Source organism: Perna viridis, chromosome 10 (genome assembly GCF_037379345.1).
Source record: "Perna viridis isolate PV_CMFRI_1.1 ecotype Kerala chromosome 10, ASM3737934v1, whole genome shotgun sequence".
Taxonomy (NCBI): domain Eukaryota; kingdom Metazoa; phylum Mollusca; class Bivalvia; order Mytilida; family Mytilidae; genus Perna; species Perna viridis.
This window is the reverse complement of record NC_142454.1, coordinates 3,748,709-3,774,623: the sequence shown is the minus strand read 5'-3', so window position 1 is coordinate 3,774,623 and position 25,915 is coordinate 3,748,709. Positions and strand designations below refer to the sequence as shown.

The window sequence follows — 25,915 nt, the reverse complement described above, 5'->3', positions numbered from 1 at the left end:
GTCTATAGAAATATCTATCTTGGATTATTTGTCAATCCTATCAAATTTTATAGAATATATAAGGATCATATTCAAGTAACTTTGTATGGGATATTACCAACTGCATTTATGGATTACACTTGAATAGTTCACATTTTAATCCTCTGAAATAGGTAATAAAAGTCATTTTGGTGTGACTTATTAAACCAAGTAAAATGATAATAATAAAATCAAGGAAGGAATTTCTGTAATTTTTAAATATTATATTTTCTAGTACACTATCTTTAAATCTTAAAGCAAGGAGACCATGATCAAAATAACTTTAAAAAATTCATTTTCATCATATTTCTTTCCTTGTAAAATGTTTGCATGACGTAAACTGGTAGACACAGTCATGGCTTATTATTAGAAGGGGGCACAACTCACAACATTTCTGCATTATTCCTAAATTACATTTTCCATTTTTATGAATCATTGCATAGAATAAGAGTACAGTTCAATGTAAAATATAATAACGCCAGATTTTTGTATGTATTTATATTCTGGAATGAAGGCAATGAATAATGTGTAAAACTCCTGGGGTCCAGTATTATAAATTAAGGGAGCATAATAACAATTAAAAGCCGAGTTGTAAAAATTCAATAATGTTTCCCAAAATTAAGGCTGGGGTATGCCGAGTCTGCCCCTACAAATCAGTGCAGGAAACGTTTGTATTTATTACAAGAAATTCAGAATTGTGAAAAAAGCAGAGATTTGATAGGATGGTATTACCCAAAATTTGAAACTATAATGCACCTCCATGGTGAACAAGATAAAAATTTAGGACAATTTTAAAAGTAAATCATATTACATAATCATGAAAATATTCTTATCTCCTACAAAGGGCTCTTGACATAGACTTTTTATGTTCTTTACAAATTTGTGATCATTTACACAACCAATTTGTGCTTATTTTTCTGTCAATTTCTGCCCTGGGGGAGAATTTAATACTATTACATCAAACATCTATTCAGGTGTAATAATTACTTAACAATTACCTGAGTATTACCTTCTAGACCCTCTTTGCTTGTACAAATAAAGTTTATCTGTCATTTCATATTTGTCAATAAATTAAAATGAATTTTGAAACAATATAAATTTGAAAACAACAAATGTCTTTTACCTCAGTAATTTGTATCGGGGATCTGACTTCAGCCCCTCCTGTTAGAGTTAACCCCCAAGGACTGCCTCCTTTCAGCACAACATCAAACGGCTCTGTATCCAAATTCTCTTTGATGTCCCATAAGGTGAATTCTTCGCCGCTCTCGGGCTCCGACTCGTCGTCAGCCGAAGACATTATTTTATCCCCCAAGAATAGTTTTTGTAACTTTTAGCTAAGTCATAACAATCATTTTTCACTTGATCAGCTGAACAGAGCAGATCTTCTGAACTCGTATGTTCGCTCACCTGTGACTATTCGGAACACTGAGGACAGGTAACAAAACTGATGTACCTCGGGGTTTAACTGTAAAATGAAAACGGATTGAGATTAAACACCTTTAAAAATTGAAGTAAAATCCTAAGTTACTCGTTTAACCACAGGTCCTATTTAATAAGACACAGATCTCTTGAAAATTAATTTCGGGTCTAATGTGAGGGGGTATTTGGTACGGGGGTTCAGCTGAAGCTGGAAAAACACCCCCATTCATATATTTGTCTTCGAGAAAATCGGTTCCGTTCATATATTTTACAGCGCAAAATAATTCATACATTCTACTACTATGTATCTTACATCTTTGTGAATTGAGAGATCATAAATAAAATAAATTGTAGAAATTATGACCCATTTATTTAGTATAGCCCTGAAATAACAGCCCGTTGACATAGGAAAGTGAAAAATTTATAAACCAATCATTTATCTGAACTCTTAAAAAAAAGACCATTTCCAGCGGCACGTCTGTATTTTCTGGTTTATAGGAAGTGACCCCCCCCTCCCCACGTATGTGAGTAAGCAAATGATAGTCTGGAACCCTCTGCTATCATGGTTATACTTTTCGGTATAGGACCTTTTTTTTTAATATTAACGTCTAGATCCGACTCCGGGAATATTAATATATCCCGGTAGAGTTGTTGTTGTCTCTTTGACATCTACACCGTACATATCCTCGTTATATTTAATTTGGTTCTCTAGGTGTCTTAATCTGATAAAAACATAATATCCTTTCTGTTCCTTTTAAAATTATATACATATATACTTGAATCATCAATTATTATTTCAAAATATTATACATGAACCTCTGTCATTCGAAATCACTGTTTGGTGTTTGACGGAAAACCTGTTATCATTATTTTATTACCATCTACCTTTGGTTAAAAGATGATTACGTATAAATCATATCAATATACTATATATTCTATAATACCTGTTCATTAAAAGACTACAAACGAGTAATCAAGGGAACCAAGGTTATATCGGTAATCAAAGAGTAATCAAGGGAACCAAGGTTATATCGGTAATCAAAAGAATGTAATCCAGGGACAAAGACCTGACAATAAGGAAAGACCCTTAAGGATGTTATTTCTAATTTGTAGAAAACGTAAGCATTGTCGGCTTACATATACCAAGAAAATCTACTTTCATGTTTTACGAAGCGGGAAAATATGTCTCAGTCGATCTTTTTTGCTCAGTTATATATATTATTTTGACCAAGGACCAAGAATTTAGTACTGAAAAGGTACGGGAAAATTTCCTGTCAGCAAAATGTAGACAAAATAACCAGTGAAAGTATCTATTCCTTAAATTGAATAATATCCAATTTGTAAACAGTTTTATATGAATTTTTTTTCGAGGTACTTAAATAGTAATCAAGGGAACCAAGGTTATAGCGGTAATCAAAAGAATGTTATTAATATCCATTTTTATATTTCCCGCTTTCAATACTCCTTATATACGCTAAGCCAGTCAAAAACTCTTTAATAAAAGACGTCGGCCAATTTCAAAACCGGAAGCAGTTTTTTGACTGATAATGAGATGTGGGTTGTAAACAAACTAGCATGTGGAAGAGGCCCTATTTACTGCGATGGATGACATTTTAGACGAAGTTAAGAAGTTGTCTGTGAAAGATCTAAGGTCGAAGTTGATTGAAGTCGGTGAAAAAGTAGGTCCAATCACTGGCACTACGCAGAATCTGTTCCAAAAACGACTGGCAAAACGCCTGTATCAAATCCAGCATCCTGACCTTTCGACAGAGGAGGCGAAAGAAAATGATAAAGTCAACAATAACACAGAAACTGTTGTAAACCCAAAACATGAAGATTCTCAAAATAAGCCCCAGGAAAATTCATTGCATTGCAAGGAAACAGCTGAGGCTCAGATTCCGTCAACAACCTCAGGCTCAGATGAACCTTCAGCATTCTTTGGGGTCTGTCTTCCACAGGGTATTGACAAGAAAGTCGTAGAAGGTAAGAAATCAAAGATAGTCAGTTTTGTTTTGTAGGTATTTGTGACTATTTGTGGTTGGATATGAACATGGTAACATGTCATACGTTTCATTAATTACATTGTATTTTAATTTAAATGGAAGTTATATCTAGGCAATAGTCAAAAAGGAAAGTGTGTATATCAAATGGCGATATCCATAAAAACCAGGAAGTTGGAAATCGCTGCAATGATTCCGCCAGGTAGAAGAAAAATGATTGTTTCCCCTAACAAGGAAGAAAATATATGACCAGGCTGGCAGGGATTTTTTTTTTGAGCAACAAGAGAGGCATTTTGATAAATGAAGAGATTCTCTTGACCATCACTCTAATGGTATAACACTTTGCAGTTCTGAAATGTTAAGATGTTATCATTGACTGTAATTTTGTTATGCTGTACATACCTTTATTGGGGAGTAACCACTCTTAAGCAGCATTAAACTCTAACAACTATCTTTACTGTAATCTGTCAGAAGAACTCAATTATTGTGTACGTGTACAATTATTTTTGTGTTAATAGCATCTTGGTTGCTTTGACATTAGATAATTATCATGCATGAAATCAAGAAAACAGCTGTGTTCATTTAATTTTATTCAATGCTTTTCATAAGGACCTGCTTTGATTGCCTTACTTAGCTTGTCATAAAAAAATCAGCTCCCATGAATATCTGTAAAAATTTTGGCTAAGTTTTTGCATAAGCCATACCTCGTTCGCTTTATGCAGATAGATTGCCAGAATGCTGGCACTGGGAAAGCCGGTCACCATTCTGGATGTGGTAAAGCAGTCTTTCCATAGGTTCGTCAGACGGTTGGATATCGATGGTAAAAATGTGAAAAGACCGGTAAAAAAATTTCTTACATTAGTCATTCTTGATTCAGGTCAAAATGGAAGGTAAACTTGGTTCTGTCCTGAAATAGTATGTCATCACAGGACCGATTGTCCTAAAAAAAATACTGAACCTTTGGAAAGACTGGATAAAGCATTTGTAGGTTTCTCCAAATTCACAGAACTGTAATCTTCATTCAAGGTGCCAAGATAGCTTCACATTAAGAAACAGATACATGTATAGTCATGAATGGAAGCGCTTTGGTGACCAAGATCGGCGACACTGCAGAAAAAGGACCCTACAGATTCTTTTACTGTTTTTTTTTTATAAAAAAATGTTTAAAAAAAGAACAACCGGGCAGGTTGAAAGAAACCTGGTCAGGTTGGGGGGAACCAAGACTCATTTTTCTTTGGCCTCATGGTACAGGTACATTCCGTGATTTAGCTAGCACTCATCATTTTCGCCATTTACGAAAGGATTTCGTAAATGACGAAAGTGTTTTAGATCGTTTTTGTCATGTAAAAGTTGAATAGTGTATAATAAAATTCCATCAAAAAGTATTTCAGATAAATTTTTGGTACCTTAAATAAAAATGTGAAAAACTGTCAATCAAAAATTACATAATTTCACCTGGCCTTACGCTCTGACAAGTTTATGATCCCAAGCTTGGTAATTACCTGGTCAACCAGGTGTGAAATACATTCTATTGTTGTTAATTTGGCATCCCTGATATGTGCATCGTTAATAATCCTTTAAAATAACAACAATTTATCAATTGTTTGATCATTAAGACCACAAAAGATAATCCCAGGGTTCTCACTCAACTACAGCCAGTCGTTTTCGACCACCGAAAAAAGCCTCGAGTTGACTGGAGACATTTCTGCTTTTAAGGATGTTTAAAATATAACTCATATATATCCTTATTTTAAGGATTAGTCGTGTTAAATGATTTCGATCTTTAATGGATACCGACCGATTTTACTCCCATATAAAAACAAACTCTTCATGAACTTTGCAACATATATAATTAAAAAATATTTATTGTACGATTCTCTTTTCTTCTTGAAACGAAATCACAATGATTATTACATCTTCAATTTTACTAATGATCTGGGGTCAAAGGTCACTTAAAAATTACCACCTAGCAGTAAGATATCACGCAGCAACCGCTTACAGAGTGCAACATTCTACAGTTGACTATGACAATGTGGCCAACCTCCTTTCTATCTGCCCAGTTTCTGCATTATCTTCTGGTGACTGAGAGGGGATTTAGTAGGTACTATCTGATCAAGACCTATCTTAGGAACAGGTTCAAGGTTTCATCAATCAATTCTCTTCTAAAGATCTGTCTCCATCCTTCTGATTTGAGGAGTTTAAGGTTGAAGAGGGCTTTTGAGGTGTGGCGTTTGGCAAAGAACTGGAGGATTTTTTCTTATTAGTTGAGTGTCAGGTCATACCATAATAGTAGCTTATGTCAAATAGTAGCTATTTTTAGACTGAATGCATCAAAGCTTTGTCATGATGTAAAAAAAATTTCTATTTTACTATTTTTCGAATAGTAACTATTATATATTTCTTATAGAAAATAACAGTTATTTTGTTGTAACATTTATTGTATTTATTGTTATGCCAGTATCTGTAAACTTAAAATGATTATATTAAGAGTGTTTATGTCTTTAGTTGATGATACTACTGACTATTTACAAAATTCTGCTGCCCATAATATGTCGTTTGTGCTCTACGCAAAAGTGACTAATGCCCTCAAAATCCTAGCTAAAACCCTGTATTAAAGTGTTTTCAATGGTATTCACTATTGGTAGGGTTAAACCAGGTTTTATAGTGTGGCTTAACCTCACGTTTCCATAATGGTTAATTACCTCCTGTATATTATAATATGAACAGCAGCATAAAATTGCCACATGTCATAGTAGTCAAACCAGTAAAGTACATGTAGATATGAACGATAAAAAGGTGAAAGTACCTGTAGCCATATTTAAATAATAAAAAATAACAAAATACAATCAGAATACTAATAAAACGAAAATAACATCAACTGCCACTGCAGCAAAAGAAAAACGACGCCTCTAAAATATATCTTGAACTTTGTGGGAAAACATGTCAAGTTCAAGATGAAAGTGATGAAATACAAGTAAAAAGTAAAGAAATTAAATTTATTAATACATGTGCATGTGTAAAATTGAAATCACCATTTATAATCTTTTTGTCAGAAACAGATTCCTTCTCAGTAAGATCTGAATATTGAAATAATAATTTTAGGCAGCTCCATGATCAATGCATTAATATTAACAATGATTACTCACTTGAACAAATTGTTAAAACGCCTACTACAGGCGACAGAACTTAAGAACATGTACATGTTACAATGTAGTTAACAAATTGAAACTATGCCTCCTTTTAGCACTGCTGACCATGAAAGGAACAAAAACCATAGCAGAAAAGTATTTTAATACGAAAAGCAGACTAGTTATAGACTAAAGCTAACAGAAAGGCAGTAATAATGGGAATCAAAGATGTCTATGGAGGAAAAAAAATGGAGTAGAGCAAAATGAAAAATTATAAAAACAGTGAAAAAGCCCTGCCGCAGGACTTGAGAAAAACGTACTGGAACTATGTGTGTACATAGAATAGATTTATTAGTCTAGGGATCTGATGATAACAACAAAAAAAGGCAACATAAAATATTTTCACCTACATTTGTTAATAAACAAAATGAAAAGTGATAACTCCAAATAGCAGCTTTACAAAAAGATGGCATGGTAACTGATGGCACAAAAGAAAAGGCAAACATTCTCAGCATGCATTCTCAATAAAAACTTCTAGCCAACCAATACTTACTTCCTATTTGCATATGTCATTTCCAAAATTCATCACTTTCATCAGAAGGATTTTGAACCATACATTTTTCAAGCTTCTACATACATGTATATACATGTAGAATTTCACTGACACTCCATCTGCATTAGCCAGCAGTACTTCTCCAATTACATTTGGTGTAATTTCCCTTTCATTAACTTAACTTTCCTTTTCAGAAGAAAATTTAGTTTTTACAGACAAGGTTCTTGCTTTACAAGCAGTCAAGAAGTTTTCAGGGGCAAGATTTAAGGTCTTTAAGTCGAGGTCTGATGCAAGAAAATTCAGTCAGTCCTCTGCTGATGAGCCTTGTGCATCACCATGGAAACCCACATCTCCAAAGGTAACAGAAACATTATAAATCAGGGTTTTTATTTTAGAGCAGAGCAGGTACATGTACATGTTTTATTACACTTTTTTGTAAACTCACCTGTCAATCATTCATGTACATGTACATTTAGCAAGATTTGCAGTCATTTAAAAATTTTTGATATTTCTTTGCCTATTTACAAATGTATATGCCCGTCCCTCCATCAGTCCTTCTGTAGCACATCATACTATGTTGATGATAATTTTAAAATGCCATGTTAAAGTATTTTAAAAAATGTCCTTTTTGGATGTTGACCTTTTGACCTTATTGTTTGTCATTGTTTTTTTATTTTAAATCATCAAAACAGGGGCGTAACAAATATTGTGCCATAGAGCCCCGTTATTTTGATTTCTTGTGAAATGTCTGAAGTATTTTTTGCTCAAACTGTCTGAAATCTTATATAATTGACTTATTGTTGCCCTTAACCAATATCTTTTTTATTTCAGCTTACTGATGGGTTCATATCTACTCTTGGAACAGGAGTATCTTTTGAAAGCTCCCCTTACAAGGCACCTAAAGTTCAAGAAATAACAAAGTTTCGAATGGCTGTTGAACAAGGGGATTGTGTTACAGTAGAAACACTAGTATGGGAAAATCCCAGATTTCTGATAAGCAGTGCTGACACTCCATTGATTGTACAGGTTTGATTAGTTTCATGAAGTTCATACAAATGAAAAAAAAACAACATATATAATATCTAAAATGGAAAGCCACGGGAAAAGATATAGCAAAGACAATGGAAACCAAAAAAAAAAAGAAATAAGATGTAGGAACCCAAATTCATGTGTAGACCTTTTATGAAAATGAGCAGTACAAACTCTTTAAAAATATAACATAACTCTTAAAATATTTCAATGTATGGAAATATTTATCCTTTGAAACATTTTGTTAAATAAAAGTCATGAATTTTGATAATGAATGTTAGACAGATCTGCAACATAAAAATACATGTACATGATATATACAATGTATTTTACCTGCTTAAAATTACTTTCTTTGGCTGAAAAAGAATCTAGAAGTTCGATAATACTAGGACACAAGGAAAAGTTTTGAACCCCGTCTTCTTTATTTTTGTAGGAAGGACCAAGATACAATGCTTTACACATAGCTGCTAAGAGTAACCAGCCCCAGGTGTGTCAGCTGATCTTTGACATCCTGGAGGATCCTAGTTTCCTTGATAAACTGTATGGACATACAAAGGAGACTGAGACTACCAGAACTGATAGAATTAACTTTGTTGTAGATCTATATCTAAATACACCAGATAAAGGGGTTGGTATAATGATATTGTGTTGCATTACATAACCAGTATGAGTACATACCAACTTTCCAGAATTTACCATTAACATTCATTTTCACTGAAATTATACTTCAGATTTAGACAATCTAGCAGATTCACGTCTGAATTTTACTTCTAAAGAGTTAACCTGGTACATAAGATTGGTACAACTGTGGTAGTAGTCATCTAAAGAGTTAATCTGGTACATAGGATAGGTACCATTGTGGTAGTAGTCATCTAAAGAGTTAATCTGGTACATAGGATAGGTACCACTGTGGTAGTAGTCATCTAAAGAGTTAATCTGGTACATAGGATAGGAACCACTGTGGTAGTAGTCATCTCAAGAGTTAATCTGGTACATAGGATAGGTACCACTGTGGTAGTAGTCATCTCAATAGTTAATCTGGTACATAGGATAGGTACCACTGTGGTAGTAGTCATCTAAAGAGTTAATCTGGTACATAGGATAGGTACCACTGTGGTAGTAGTCATCTGAAGAGTTAATCTGGTACATAGGATAGGTACCACTGTGGTAGTAATTATCTGAAGAGTTAATCTGGTACATAGGATAGGTACCACTGTGGTAGTAGTCAAATAATTGTAATTCACCTGTTAAAAACCAAGGATTAATCAAATTTCAGATGTAACACACTTTATGATTGGATAAAGAATTTTGTCCATCATCTCATAGATCAAATTTTGTATATGACTGTGACATCATCAACCTTCACTCAATGAACTTTTATACTAAAATTAAATTATAAATGACTTTTATATTTTTACTGTGTATTTGAAATAACCTTGGTGCCCGTTGGTGCATACTTAAAAATAATCTGCTATGCATCTTATTTATTGTAAACCATGTGATTGAGGTTATTTCTTCAAAGATAGAAAATTTGTAACAGTAATTCCTTAAACGAAAAGCATCCTAGGTTTACATAGAAAATCACAATGACAAATAATGAATAAAAATATTATTCCAGTCAAAAAAACTTCCTAGTTATATTAAACTGTGTTAGAATTTATATTTGTTCGGTTTCATTATATATTTTTTCGTGATTTGTCAAACAGTTAGGCAATGAGAAAAAATTTTAAAAAATACTTGTCCTCCAAAAGGTAGGGTTGGTAGGTAGGCAAACTTTTTATTTTTAAAGTTTTTGACTGGTTTGTTTTGGAGACATATTCAGACTTTAAAACTACTTGTAAAAAAATGGCAAAAACAACTTAGAGTAGGCACAAAAAAGTTAGGGTAGGTATGGTTAGGGGAAACACATGTAATTTTTGGGAGCTTTATTGGAAATTCCTCTTGAAATGTATGTATAATTCTTCATTGTGAACATTGTAGAAAATGTTTACCATTGATTGAAAAGCAAACTTTCTCTTTCCTACAAAAGTGATGCTTGCCAATCAAAATACTCAATGTAGCATTTTCAGAGTATTAAGTTCAGTACATGTTTTTTTTTAAATTCTTGTTTTAATAGAAACTAAGATTCCAAGTTTAAGCTGACTGTTGAGTTATACAGTATCTAATTTGTTTGACTTCTTACGACTACAATGTCAGAAAACGGATGGTAACATGTAATTTAACAAACAAGTAACTCAAAAATCACTACTACAGTTAACACATTATCAAAATCTTGAGAATGCAAACTTTACAAATGTTTTGGTGTTATGAGGTAAAAATACTTGGATAATGCAATAAAATCTGTGCATTTCGTAAGTGCCGTATCTTATACACATTTTGTCTTATTCGTATACAGAGAAGTACTAAATATTTTATGATTTGATTTAAGACTGAAGTGACATTGATTTCCTGTATGATAACCAAAATTATCTTTTGACCATATACATTCGGGGTGAGGGGGTATTATTTAGTGAGCATTGGTTACAGATTTTTAGTTCTCCATAACTTTACAATTAAATAATGATTTTATCATTTCAGTGTTGTGAGTCTCCATTACATTTTGCATGTAAGTTTGGTTTCACTGATGTTGTAGCAGTACTAGCCTCCCACCCTAAGGTTGATAAAAACCTGAAAAATAAATACGGAGAAACACCAAGAGATGTAAGTCAATCAGTGTAGAACTTTCTTCTTACAAAGTGTTTTTAAAGTAATCAGTAAAGTACAGTTTTACAGTGTCCCATCTGTCCTAAAGTAGAGGGGTTCACCACATGCCTTCATTGTCATGTGCCACTCTGTTTTCAGAGGAACTGGAGTCTTAATTGTCATTTTTATGATAGAAAAATCTGTTACTGATTTTGCTAGAAGTAGTCTATTTAAAAGTGAAGATATGTCATGTCTGTTCCAGTTTTGTTATTTTGTTACATGACTATTTGCCATTGAAAATGTAGGATCTTTTAAATTCACATCAATACAGAAAAGTATCATCATCAAAGAGTTGTACAATACAGATAATTTGTGTTTGTAATTATAATCTTTACATTTATAGGTAATATGCAGTAGACTTAAAACTCCAACAGCAGAACAAAAAGCTGAAATTAAAGACTTACTGGAGGGTTTGTGTTAACCATGTACCATACGGTTGTTATTTAGTATCACTATAGTCAATATTATTATACTACACTGATTGGTTTAAAAAAGGGGAAAATAACTGTTATTTTGAATTTGATGAACACTAGTAACTTACATATACATCATAGAATTGTTTCCTCACTACATAATATAATACCCAAAAAACACCAAGTATATATGATAACAATCTTTATAAATATAACACAAAAATATGCTTTTAAAAGGTAAAGCTTCGTAACTTCATTTGTACATTCTTCTGACGAGGGCACCATACTAGATGTCAAGTCGGATACAATCAACGATAATTATTTTTTAAAGGCTAACAAACATGTTAATTGTCACCTACCTGTGTTTTAATGTTAATTTTATATGACACAATTGAAATAACGAAATAATATTTCTCTATGAAGTCAATCATCAGAATCCGTTGAATTTGTACATTTTAATGGCAATATTTATATTGTCAAAGTCAGCCATTTTCTTTCGGATTAGTTGCTACAGAGATGTTGTTTATTTTATGTGGTTTATGTAAAGACCAATGATTCCAGCATGCATTTTGGTACCTTCTAACTTTTCAGACGTATTGCCCGTTTGTCACGTATGAATCCGATTTGGGGGGAAACTGACGGTTTTCACTGCTGATCTCCTAATTGTTACAAACAAAACTAAGTCCCGTAGAAATATGGCAGATTTTTGTATAGGATTTTTCCATAAGAATTTTTATTGGCTGGTTAAAGTGCAGAAATGTCCTGTGAGTACTGCCCACTGTTAGACATAGGTCAATTTAACACAAGACAACTAGTTCCGAAGCGCAAATATTACAAAAATAGAAATTCAGAACAATATCAAGCAACATCTGACGTTGAGTATAGAAATGTAGGAATTATTCTAGTCCGAGAATATTCTCAACAGTAACCACAGCTGATGTTAAAAGATTTTTTATGTCACAAATACTTAAGAATATTCTGAGACTTTTTTTTCAAGTTTTGTGGCACTCAGCTCTGGTCTTAGATTACTGTTTAGTCATCGTTAACATTGCAATTTTGGCTTAAATAGTTTTTTATTTTAGTTTTGTGCATATTTTATTGCTTTTCCAGGTCAGTTTTATGTGCCATTGTTAAGAGCAGAAGACAATACAACACAGCCTATGATTGGTCAGCCTTGGTCACCTGACAGTTCCAAGGTTCCCCTTAATGTGCCAACTAGTTCCTGGAGTCCTAAAGATCCACTTATGGCTGTCAAAGCTTGTGCTGGTCCCATGACTCCATCTAAAGTATGCACATATATATATATATATAAGTCTTTTATTTCACTTTTAGTTTTGTGTATTGCTAGTGTTTCCATTGACACTATACTATAAAATTAGTTTAGTAGGATATGGTCTATTATTTGAAAGCAAATTCTGTATTATGAAAATTATTGTACACTATACTTGCATCTAAATCACCATTTATCCATATTTCAGAATATATTTAGTGATTTAGATTTCCCACTTGTTTTTCTGTAGCACTTTCTGCAGACATTAAAAATTTTGTATCACATTAAAAATTTACTATCAACTTACCTATAGTAATTATAGTCAATGAAGAAGACATATCTATTTTACTGTTAAACAAACATTGAATAGATGTAACACCACTGATTTTTTAAACTATCTCAGTGTGAGAAACCATTTTTTTCCCCAACTTGCCATTCTGGCTAGTAGAATATTGATCTTGCTAGCCAAATATAAATTCAACTAGCCATTGTTTTTTTTTTCTGTACTATCATCTGTTTTCTCTTGGATTTGACTATCTTCTGCCTTTCTTTTTCTTTCTTCAACTATCTTTCCATTTGTTTTTAAATTTATCAGTAACTTTTCCATTTTCGAATATTCCCTCCCATTTAAGTTTTTCATGTACTTTACAATAACAAAAGTAGTACTCCATTTCTGAATACATATTTAAAAAATAAAATTATATTTCAACAGATTCATCATTATGAAACAAGAAAATCATTTTCTTCTTGTTCATTTTTATTTTGACAATAAACAACTAATTTGCAAGGTAACAAATCTTAAACTACCAAGATAATTTCGTTTGAATACTAATATAAGATCAGGACTGTCGCCTAGGTTTTGGCGAATCCCATTTACCGGAAATTAAAATAGCAGATCGTAAACAATACTTTACAAGTCAATAAAATTGTACGTATCATGCCAAAATTCACTTGACATATTCAAGCTAAACTTCTTAAAATGTAGGGAACATATTTTTAATGTATGTTTTAATGATGTTAAAGGATGTTTTACTAAATAACCTGTTGGCTGGTTAACTTCCCTTGGAACTTGCCAATCAAATGATGGTCGCCAAATTGATGAGTGTAAGCAAATGAGAACTCGCCAAAATACACATCTACTCGTATTTGGCGAGCTGGCGAGCGGTGGTTTCCCACTCTGCTATCTAGCAATGAAAATTATTTTGATATGAAAGTAAGAATGAACTGTTAACTTTAATACCAAAGAAGGAAGAAAAGTTGGTATTTCATTAATACATTAGAAAGTAAATTTTACTAAATGAATAAATGATACATAGGCTAAGAGCCCAGTTTCATAAAAAATCAAATTGAGATTTCTTCAAATCCTTCCCTCACTTGGATATCGACCAATCAAATCACTTGAAAATGAAGATTTGAGGAGAAAATCAAAGATTTGAAGAAAATCTCAGTTTGATATTTTTTTATGAAACCGGGTCCTGGCGAATAATTAAATAAAAGTAAACATCATACGAGAGAAGCCTTTTAAAATTATAAATGAAGTTAATGATGGATGTTGGAAAACTTATTTTAGCTATTTGCATTCTCTGATACATTTAAATTATGATATTGCAAAATTGAAAAAAGTAAAGTGTTTTGAACATTTTCATTTTTAGTCTCTTAAATGTTTTTTGTATAAAGCTTATGTTTCTTTTTCATTTGTAATGAGATACTCTGTTTATCCTTCAAAAGCATTTGCTATGCATAGCAACTTATATATTTTTAGGCCATGCACTTCTTCAAGAGATGGACAACACCTCCATCAAACAGTCCAGATCATGTAAAGAGGAAGTTTGTGTTTACAAAGAGGGAGGATAGTGATAAAGGAGTAGAAAGAATTGGCAGGTGTGTAAGGGGAGATAACCAATGTATAATTAGAATCAGTTTTTCTTCTTAGATTAGATTATCAGGACGTTTTACAATATCTTACCTCTGATGGTCTCATATTTAATTATACATGTCATGATACATAAGAATGTGTTTTTTAAAACAAGTCTAAGTTTACATTATAAATTTTCATATCAATCAGATCAGATTGTAAAAGCATAGTAAATTACGTTAGTGCCTCTGTTACTTATAATGTATTCTAATATGATGTGCTTCAAATGCATTCAAATACAATATGCTTCAAAGGTCTTTAGACCACAGCCTACATCACAACAGAACTTTGCTCCATAACAGTTGTCATATCATGCTACACATAGGTTGGTCTTTAAAAAATACGAAGAAATTAGTCCTATTCGAGTCAAAATAAATCACAAAAACTCAGTTTAATTATTGTTATACAGACTGGCCAATTATGTCAATATTTAACTCCTCACTATCGCCCGTGATGAAATAACATGACATAGTGACCAACTTGTGGTATTACAATAATAAGTAGAATTTCCATGATTTATTACTAAATTGAAACAAAATAATCTGATATTTTATATAAAATATATGTCAAAATTAGAGGCAAAAGGTTTGAGCAAAACATTTTTATTTAACTAAAAGATTTCCATGATATCATCTTTTTGTCAAAAAGATATAATCATGTATTTTCCAGAGAACTTGCTCATGAATACCAGATACCCTGGGTAGAGTACTGGACATTTCTACAAACCTATGCTGATCTCACCACTGAGGATGGTCTCGATCTGTTTGAAGATTTCCTACAGAGACAAAGCCTGGCATTGTGTATTGCTGAAAAGATTGACAAACTTGAAGTGAAATCTGATAGTGAAGACAGTTTTGTTACTGCCAATCAAAGCAGTAATCCAATGAACTCATCGTTTTTGAATTCTTCTCTATTCCAGTCTATAAATGGTTCATTAGGACAACACACAGCACTTTCTCCACAAATTTTAGAAGAAAATAGTTTCTTGTGCAACGGTTTCACAAGTTCTCCTATCAACAAATCCACAAATGAAATGGAAGAGAGTTTACACTTACCCAAACATAACATATATGATTATGGTAAAAACTACATGACTTGGTCAATGGACAGTAGCGATTTTATGCAGGATAGTTTTCATGGGTCAGCGAGCCCAATGTCATGCTTAACGGCATTGTTTTCTAAACTTTCACTTCTAGATAGATCAATAAGACAAAAGAAAAGATCAATGAGCTGTAGCTCTTGTATGGGAGAGAGATCTGCTCACAGTGCTCAAGACAAAAATGGATCAAAGCCGTTTAACTCTCCCCCTAGGGCTATGGATCCCATATCAGAACATTTTGACAAGAGTGATATCAACAAGAATTTAGAACCACAAGACCTGAAGGCTGAGCAATCCTACTGTAATGGAAGTATTCCAAACAGGATATGTGAAGATATTGTGGAGGAAACTTCTTCAGATGAGAATACTGAAAGGAGTGACTCCCCAGTAGACTGTGGTGTCTCTTTGAAACAGGAAAAACTAGATAGAGGGAATTCTCCATTGGTGGGAACAGAAAACTCAACTGGTCAAGACAAACAGATGTATAGAGAAAAGGCCAATGATAGCATGTCTTCCTCATTGACATCAGAAGGTAATGATACTAGTTGCTCAGACACAGAGTTAGGAGAAAAAAGTGAGCCTGCCAATGAGACTAAAGTTAAGACCAGTATAGAGGCAAATAATGATGAGGATGAATGTTCTAAGGATGTAGTAAAGTCAGAAAATGAGACCAAAGGTGAAACACAAGGAAATGAGGTTGATTGTCTTACTAGCAAGTTTCAACAGGCTGCAAATGTCACTGATGAAGGTGATTCTGAATTGCTGCAGACACCAGAGAGAAAACGTAGGATTAGTGGAAGAGAAAAGCCTACTTATGTACACCTAGATGTTGTATTTGAGATGAACAAAAATAAAACTCCAGAAAATGTCTTTGAAGGTCTTTTTGAGGCTGTGAATGAAAGAAGGAAGTCCAATATGAACTTAGATAACGTTGATTTTATGAAATATGGGGATGAGGTGTGGAATAGGGATTTTGTTATCGATTACGACTTAAGCCAAATTGACTTGCATGAAGGACTGGAGATCTGTGCTGCCGTGGCAGTTGTACCATTGAACATGAACTTACAGGAAATGAAAGTTTTTCCACGTGTTCCATTTAAATTGACTTCTTGTGAATCGTTGAATATTGATGATGTTAACTTTAATGAATGTGCTGTGATTGTAAATGTTAAGTTTAATTTTGTTAGAGAACAGATGAAGCAAGCTTTGTTAGTGAGGAACTGTTTTTATTTGAGGAGTTACTTTATCAATGGGTAAGGTCTCTTTCTAAAGATAAATAAATGGTGATATGAAGTAAATGTGAATGTATACAAGACTGTTAAATCTTTAAAAATGAAACTTGAGACAATATACATACACACACAGTTCTTAAATTTTACTTTTCAGAAACCATTTAAAGATTGAACTATTTGAAATATCGTTAAAAACATTTGTACCAGAAAATAAGAACCAAATGCTCTATTTGTATCTCATGTGTTGCTTTACATGATAGGTAAAATACTAGCTGTGTAAGTATAAAATAATAATACGTCTTGCTTAAACCTGATGATGTCACTGACTAAAATCTGACTTGATCAAAGATTAAAAAAACAACAAAGAAATTGTACAAAAGCATATAGTCCTTTACTGCTGTAAGCAAAACAAAATAAGTACACTACTTTTACTGATCAGGTCATTTGAAAATCAATGATGTGAAGTAGAGTAAACTAATACACAAGTTGAAAGTTAACAATGATTTGTTTTTCAGGCATTTACCGACCAAGACAGACCTGGATGCTTACAGAGCCATGGAAGACAGTGCTATCAGTCGTTCAGAGTACCCCTACATACATCGATGGAAGTCACTGATATCCTCAAGGATGAGGGAATCAGGAAATGAGTTAGTATTCTTTACACATTTAAAATACAGTGAAGTCTCTGATATTTTTCCGAAGTGTATGTCACAATTTTGGTAGACATGCAGCTGATTGTTTGTATAAAGGACAGTGGCAAGTCATCAAGTTCCAGAATTTAGAAGATTTCTGGCTACTATACAATATACATGTATGCTTATTTAGATTTCTAACTAACAGCAATGGTTTTACCATTATCATTCCTGACAATTCGATTTCATATTAAGTTTGAATATTGGCTATATTTTGATCCCCATTACACTTAGACTATAGCTGGCAAACAGTAGGATAATATAATTCTATTTCTTCAAAATCATTTTTATACAAGACTACAGAAACAGTAAATATATTACCATTAATTATTTACAAAATGTGATTATGAAATTTTAAGTTTCAAAATGTAAAATAGGAGAAGTAACTTTAAACTAGTAAATATGTTTTTTATTTTGTTTTCATTTTCAAGCTTTATAAGTCAGCCTATTCAAAAATGTTTTCTGTTGTGAACTAAAGTGGTGCATTGAAATATGAAATCGATTGGAGATATTCTGACTTTGACAAAAGTTTCATAAATTCCATACTGTCCTCAATTTTAGTAGGTAGATATGTCTTGCTAAGTTTGCAAAAAAATACAATTCTACCTCTGTCGTGTGTTTAATATAATTTCATTTTTTTATCCATTTTTATTACTGCTTTTCTGAAATTCAAGAAGAGAAAAAAAACCTTTGAGTTTTGATTAAGATTTTTCTTTCACTGTAGCAGTATATTCAAAAGTTGCTTCCAAAGAGAGAATTGATTTATTAATTTTTTTTATGTTTGAAGACTTCCTGTTCTTTCAGTTTTTCAAGAAATAAGAGTATGTATGACAGTCATATTGTCCTTTGTTGAGTATGAAATGTGAAACCTGCTTAATTATTGCATATTACACTATTCTGAAAATTATTCCCCCTACATGTTTATAATAAGCTTGCTGAAACAGCTGATAATAGATATAAACCTATAATGTTCTTACTGTTCTATCTCCTTTTTAGACTGAATTTCACATGTGATAATCAGGTTATATTATGATGAATGTCATGCGGATGGGTGGTAGGCAGATGGAAAAATTACTTTCATAACACTTTTCTCAGTAACTAATAATTAAAGACTCTTGATATTTGGTATCCAGCATCAGGTATGGGTCCCATATTCAGACCTGTCTGACATCTACTTCCTGTTTAACAAAATTCAGCCCCTTTCTGTCTTTGAAAGATTTTTTTAATATTGTAGCACAGTTCATTAGAAAACTGAACATCACTTGGCATCCACTGTCGTCCATAGTGATTGTTAATAATTTTTCAAAACTGTTCTCCTCTGACACTACTCGACCAATTGGAACCAAACTTGGTTTGAATGTTTATTAGGATATCCTGCATTGAACTGATTTGGGGATTTTTGAAAAACATGGCTGCCGTTACTGAAAAATAGAGCATAGGGGTCAGACAGTACTTTTTTGCATATATCTGCAAAACTGTTAGGTTTAGCCAAATTCTGAAGAACAGGGTTAAGTGTACAGCATGATGAAATCTAATGTGGTCAAAATTTTATTTTAATCTGTCAAGCCGTGTTGGAGTTATTGCCTTTTCTCAACGTTTTTTGCTATTTTTAATGTTATTTCTTTCAAAAATCTTCTCCTCTGAAACTATTTGACCTATTGGAACCAAACTAGGTAGGAATTTTCCTTGGGGTATCCTGCATAGATCGGGTATGGGAATTCATCTGTGGAAAAACGTGGGCATCATTATTAAAAATAGATCATAGGGGTCAGACAGTAGTTTTTCGTATATAGGTTACAGAACACCAATTCAACCAATGAGCATTTGGAACGTACGCAAAAATAGTCCTACGCAGAAATTACCCCTGTTCCTCATAGTGCTGTGAAAAAAGTTCTCATCTTATTTAAAAAATTTAAACAGTTTCTGAAAGGAAAAACATTCTGTACATTTTATAGGTGCATTTTGCTTCTTGTGATGTGAAGCCTAATCTCCATAATGATTTTTAAATATACCCCTATCTTGTGAAAACACTGGGATTTCCCATGCTATTTATAGACCCTTCACTTCCGGTGACCAGTACTGCACTGCAAGTCTGCTAACCCCACATGCCATTCTGAGGATTGTAAGCTGACATATGTAGAATCATGCTGATATATAGTCCTCTGCAGGTTAAAGTTAAGGTAAAGTCCAGAGAAGCCATTGAATATTGTGAAATTAGCATAGAAGCCTATGGGAAGTGGAATTAGTGGTTTTTAGCCTATATCTCCAAAGCTGTAAGGTTTAGCCAAATTCTATCAGTTGCTGAAATGATCCTTATTATAAGGCTCACAAAAGTCTCCAGGGATCAAAGTTGTCAGACAACTCCTTGTAAGAGTTATTGCCCATGACAGATGAAAAATGGAGTTTTTTTTCTTTTTTTAACAGTTTTCAGCCAATATCTTGAAAACTATAATAGGAAGAAACTTTCATTGCGGAAATGATCCTTATAATAAGTCCTACAAAAGTCTTCTTGAGTCAAACTTTTTGGACAACTTGTTGAAATTACTGCCCTTGAAAGACAGAATTTAACCTGGTGAGTGATTCAGGCTCCTGAGAGCCTCTTGTTCATTCTTCTAGTTATACACCCTACAAACCAAGATTGGGAAGGTATATAGGTTTCACCCTGTCTGACTGTCTATCTGTCTGTCTGTCTTTCTGCCCATCCCTTTGTCTGTTCAAACTATTTTGTAAGCAGCTTGCAACATTGTTATGAAACTTTGTAGGGCTTAATATAATCACATGGAAATGTGCATACTGTCAGGAATTTATGTTTGGACAAAAATTGTAGAAATGTTGGCTGTTAACAGGCATTTTTCAGCAAAACTTGGTCTGATAATTTGTTTGCAACTCCTTCTCAACAACTTGGAGGATTTTTATGATACTTGATGGGGTGTTAAATTATCTTTTAGGATGTGGATGTTGTCAGACATTTATGTTTGGACAAAAATTGTAGAAATGATGAAGATTAGAACATGGGCATTGTTTAGCAAAACTTGGTCTGACCAGTTGTCCACAACTTCTCCTTATGTCTGTCAAGTTTGTAATGAAAACTAATAGAGTTTTAGATTACCATATGAAAAGTTCATATTTTCAGGAATTAATGTTTGGACCAAAATTGTAGAAATAACGTTATTGGAGTTAAGCGCTTTTCAGCAAAACTTAGTTTTGGGTATTGTCCACAACTCCTCCTAAATGACTTGCAGGATTGTTATGAAACTTAATGGGATATTAAATTACCACATTGAGATGTTCATATTGTCAGAAATTCATGTTTGAATAAAAATTCTAGAAATTATGACCGTCGTAACTTAAACATTTTTCACCAAAACAGATGCGTTGTCCACAATTCTTCATTAACAACTAGTAGGATTGTTATGAAACTCAGTGAAGTGTTAGATTACGATATGGTGATGTGCATATTGTCATATTAGGCCTATTCTGTTATTGTGTTGTCAATTTACAAAAGAATTAATACTGATTTCTGTTTGGGAGTTGGGTGTTTTAGAAATGGCAGCACATTGTGTGTCAGAAGTGCTTAGTCTATCTACCATAAACAGTGTATCTAGTATAAATGGTATTTTCACATTGGTCCCCAAATGTTCAACAGGCTGAGGGGGTATTAGTGTATAGTAAATTGTTGCCAAGAAGACTTTATTTCCAGTAATACATACTTTGATCATAAAAAAAATCATTTAAAAAGCTGTGCAGCTAACAGTTACAATATCATGCTTTAATTATCTCCCAAATGGTTGTATTGATGGTATTCAGCAGCCTGACGACTGCTTTGCTAGCAATGTTGCTCATATCAGTAGTACTCCATTGATTCTAGAGGTTGTTTCAAATTGTCTGGCAATCTGTTTTCTCAGAGTTTAAGAGTAATGGGATTCCAACCTCTTACATGTTGTAGGAGTAATACTAATAGTTGCTTTGTTGAAAATTCAGTCGTGCAAAGCCATCCCTTGATATATTTTTTAAGTGATATAAAATTAATTCAAGTCCTATGGTTTTGATTCAACAAAAGCTTGTGATCACTTTTCCTCATTGGCAATTAAATGTTCAGTTTATTTTGTAGAGTGGATATTTTATTTACTTTTAGTCATGACAATAATCCACTTTAGCAATACAACAGTTGAAGAAATCAGAAAGTTTTTTCATCTGCACTTTCCATAGATCAAAATAATTTTAAAAAATCCACTCCTTTAAAACTTTTGTTCAATAAAAACTTTGTGTACAGTAAACTAGTCTGAGATACATTGAAATAATATGCTGCAATATTTCATTGTTACCAACAGTTGGCCAAGTCCAGCGAGGGTCCATCAGTATTCAAATCTGTCATCGAGTTTCCCACAGATAACTACACCAAGGATGAATGATAGCTCTTTGCTGTTCCGTAGTCCACGTACCCCGCTGAACAAACTGACCACCACATATACCCTGCCAAATGTGAGGACCAAATTGTTCAATGGACCAGCCAAGGAATAACATTTTAAGCCTGTATGAACTGATAAAGGTGGTTTGAAATTGTCAGAATTTTTTATGAAAATGATAAACTGTATTTGGATTTAAATGTTTTTTTAAGAATGGTGTTGTAGAAGTAGAACTTATTTATGGGCTAGAATCAACCCTGCCTATAGAATACATATTTCATGTGCAATATCAAGTGCTGGCATTCAAACTACCTGTATATGGACCAAGTTTTTAAAGAAAAGTTTAATATAACTTTAAATGACAGCTGTGTTCTCTATAAGTGTCACTAAGTAAATGAAGGACTTTAGATAAAGATTGTGTTCAGGCCTGGTTTTCATAAAAAGATTCCAAAAAATTTCTTAAATTCTGAGTTTTTCCTCAAATCCACATGTTCAATTGTCATTGGTCAAAATATGAGTTGAGGAGGGATTTTAGGAAAATCTCAGTATGAGATATTTTCATGAAAATGGGCATGATGTTTAGAATTATTACATGATTATAAAGAACAGAATTTAAGGTTGTCTTTAAGTCATGAAGACTTTTAGAAAATCTTCATATTTTGTGGGATTCCTAACATTTACCAGATAGTATTTTTTAGGATTTACCCGTAGACGAATTTGATTTATTTAAGTCTAAACTTACTTAGTACTGGAAAGTCTTAAGTTCAATGATTTATCAAATTCTTGGCATATTTCTGGATTATTTAATGCATACCAGTAGTTATGTCCAAACAGCTGACAAAAGCAAAAATGTTTTTAATCATGACATATCACATCAGATGTAGCTGCAAGATAACCAATTACCTGCATACCCTATCCTTGGCAATGGTGATGTAGCTAATGATTGAAAACAGCCATTTATAAATGTTCAGCTTCACTTTACATAGTCTTTGACTGTAGATTTGGAAAAAAAAACATCATTACTGATATAAGCCAAGTTTTTATAGAATCATTTTAATTATCAGTATCTTGTCAGAGATGGAATTATTTGCTTTCAATGGATTCTCAAAAATATAAACATTGGTAATTCATGGACAAAATGTAATTTCAGAACATTTTTGCTTTAGATATGGGCATTATTCTTGTGCAGTGTTTAAGTCATGTGTCAGTCAATGTTATAGTATTTTGGCATCTGATAACACATCATACAACTATTCAAGTTTTCTCTTGGTTTCCCTTTTCCATTGTTTCTGTACCAGTGTTATAAGACTTTGACCTATTGATAAGAGAGGGTGGGTATGTGTATTGCAGTTCTGCTGTTCTCCTATTAAATCTAGTCCTAGGGTTGCTTGCTGTTAGAAGTCCAAGCCCAATTTATAGAAAGTGAAAAATTGAACAAAACATTTTTTTTAGATCTTTTTCTCTTATTTAAATATTAGGACCAATTCATTTGTTAGTGTTCTTAAATTGTGAAGTAAGAGCAGAAGAAAGTGTTTTGTCTTATGACTTTAATACTATATTATGATGTTGCTCAGAATTTAATTCTTGGTGTTGATAGGCTATGTTTTATTTATTTCTTCTTAGTGAAATCAAAGTTTTGTTTATATTAATTAAACTAATAGTTTTTATTATGTGTATTTGTAAATTTCTATAATTTGAATCTCATGTTTATCATGTACTGTGAAAGCACTTTTATTCATGGGTACCAATTTTCGTTGTTCAGGGAAAAATTATCAATTCAAAGATTCTAAAATCATGGATTTGACAACTCTACCATACTAATTAATGGGAAATTTCCTTTTCATTTGGAACAAAGTTTTGAAAACCACAAAAAGTTGGTACCCCACAAACAATATTACTATCACAGTAAATTATTGATGATATTAACCTTGTGTTGACCTCTAGGTTTTGTTTTGCTGGTGCTTTAAGTAACTCATGACCTCTGTACAATCATATTTAATGATGTCCATCTTATCTCTGTTCTGTATGTTATTTCCAGAGAAAGAAATATAACGTAGTAATAAACATTGACTTGATTGTATAAGATAAGGTTACTATTGATCTTAGAAGACTGACTCATATTGTTTTCACTATTGTCTAGAGAGAACAAAATTCAATGTAGATTGATAAAAAGAAAACATGAAATTATGGATTTCATAACAAAGGTAACTAAAATAAGAAAAAAATAATCAAATTTCTTCATAGAAGGAGGTGCATACTTTTACTTTTACATTACCAATACTTTTTGAATGACAGATTACATGAAGTGGGTATCCTTTTTACTGGACCAATAGATAGCATTGTGCAATAGATCTTTTTACCTGTTTGTACAGTTGTATGATTCTTTAAGGCCAAAATAATTTAATTTTATGTTTTTCTGTTTCCCGACCCTAAATATTTAATTGTTGATTTAGAATAAAAATCTAAATTTTGTTTTTCCATTTAATTTCTTTGTTACGAAGCAATAAAAATATATGTTTTACCTACCTATCCTACTATAAATGTTTTTGGAGGTAAATAGGAAACACACAAATAGTTTATTTTGGCCTTATTAGAACAAAATATTACACATGGTAAGGAGAGAACATCATAGAAGTGAAGGTTTCTCTATTAAATTATTTCTTACCAAACAAGTAATGTTCACTTCCCTAAATAGTCGAGTCAGATGTAAATATTTCTATCTTTGCATGTTGAAATACATACAAACTCAATTTAATTACTTTTTTTTTCCGAGTATTAATCCAAATTCAATTACTGACATCAATAAATTATAAATGTTAGAAACTGTGTTTTGAGTACTAGTATATACCAATACATTAAAGTACAGCTTTGTGTAAAAATCAGGCAGGCATTTGTATTTATGGTCATTGAAAACATTCATTGGTTTACACCATATTTAAATTAATAAAGTTTAAAATTTTTTACTTTATACATACTAACAATGAATTGCAGCATGACAACACAAGATATCTCCCTTTCAAGACTTATTCAGAGCTAACATACCTCTTTTGTATACCACCTATATATAAAAAAAAACAATACCACTTACAGGAAGAATCCACTCTTTAGAGTTTTCTAATTCATAATACACAGTCCTTATATGACTCATCAGTTGTTTCACTAATAATTTTTACTTTGATAACATGGTTATGGTACTGAATGTTTCCAGTAACAAGGGGACAATTCCAGTGAACAAAACTCCAGCAATCTGTTAGGATTTAAATACCATTTCTCCTCTTAAGCCAAGTGAGCTTTTAGGTTTAAAACAAAAGTCAAACTTAGAAGAACAACTTTGATATGTTTTTTCCTTATATGTCCAAAAAAAGGAAAAATATTTGCAATTTGATTATTGTTGACAGAGAATCAAGTTGTGTAATTTTAATGATGTTCTTTTTACACTTCACCACACAAAGTGGCAGGTATTATATGATACCCTCCATCTATCTGTCCCCAAATGGTTTCCAGATGATTGCTTAAGAATGGATCAATGATTATGTTTTTTGAAACTATGCACAGTGTTTAGTACAACAAATTACAGGTCATGTTCAATTTTCAGCAAAATACAAAATGTAGTTTTTAAGTAAGGCAATTTTGAAACATTTTACCATCCCCCTTTTTTTCACCATTACTTGGTGGGTATCTTATACTTATTTTCTGCATAAATTATACCTGCCTGACATTTATAGAGAGCTGTATTAAAGTTTTATTGATATATTACATATATTCCAATTTTCCATTTGCAGTAAGCTTACAAGTGTTGTGTTTTTAATTTATTATGGAAAAAAACTGTAATTTTATTTTGCTTTTGCTTTTATTTAATTGAAGGAGTTTACAAAGATGTACATGTATTCATCATAAATGTTTAGAACAACTTGCTACTTACTGCTTTATATTGCTCAGATAAAAGCTGACAGAAAAAAACTTTGTTGTTATTTATAAGTCATTCCTTACAAGTACTTT

The 25,915-nt window shown here is 32.5% G+C and overlaps 2 protein-coding genes across 3 annotated transcripts in view; one reads left to right on the top strand and one right to left on the bottom strand.

Moving 5' to 3' along the window:
* LOC148604186 (uncharacterized) overlaps positions 1-1,421 on the bottom strand; it is a 95,010-nt gene extending 93,589 nt beyond the window's left edge. The window contains exon 1 of the mRNA XM_088550552.1: positions 1,142-1,421. Within this exon, the coding sequence (XP_088406678.1) occupies positions 1,142-1,315 (174 nt within the window). The 5' untranslated portion in view covers positions 1,316-1,421. The remainder of the gene's footprint in view (positions 1-1,141) is intronic.
* A 1,535-nt stretch (positions 1,422-2,956) lies between these two features.
* LOC148604185 (uncharacterized) lies at positions 2,957-25,870 on the top strand. 2 transcript variants are annotated; one of them, XM_088551146.1, is made up of 11 exons: positions 2,957-3,420; positions 7,313-7,476; positions 7,950-8,144; positions 8,581-8,775; positions 10,725-10,847; positions 11,233-11,299; positions 12,413-12,588; positions 14,335-14,453; positions 15,157-16,839; positions 17,334-17,465; positions 21,842-25,870. In XM_088551146.1, exons 1-11 carry the CDS (start codon positions 3,039-3,041, stop codon positions 22,029-22,031), a joined length of 3,426 nt encoding a protein of 1,141 aa, XP_088407272.1. In that variant the 5' UTR covers positions 2,957-3,038; the 3' UTR covers positions 22,032-25,870. The 2 variants fall into 2 exon arrangements, with proteins under 2 accessions (XP_088407272.1, XP_088407273.1); XM_088551147.1 differs by lacking the exon at positions 21,842-25,870 and adding an exon at positions 18,315-18,378.
* Positions 25,871-25,915: the final 45 nt, after the last annotated feature.

Excerpts from the sequence above, each read along its gene's own strand:
- LOC148604185 (XM_088551146.1), top strand. The coding sequence starts at position 3,039 with ATGGATGACATTTTAGACGAAGTTAAGAAGTTGTCTGTGAAAGATCTA. Across the intron at positions 10,848-11,232 it reads ACGGAGAAACACCAAGAGAT|GTAATATGCAGTAGACTTAA; the intron begins GTAAGTCAATCA and ends TTACATTTATAG. Across the intron at positions 11,300-12,412 it reads AATTAAAGACTTACTGGAGG|GTCAGTTTTATGTGCCATTG; the intron begins GTTTGTGTTAAC and ends TTGCTTTTCCAG.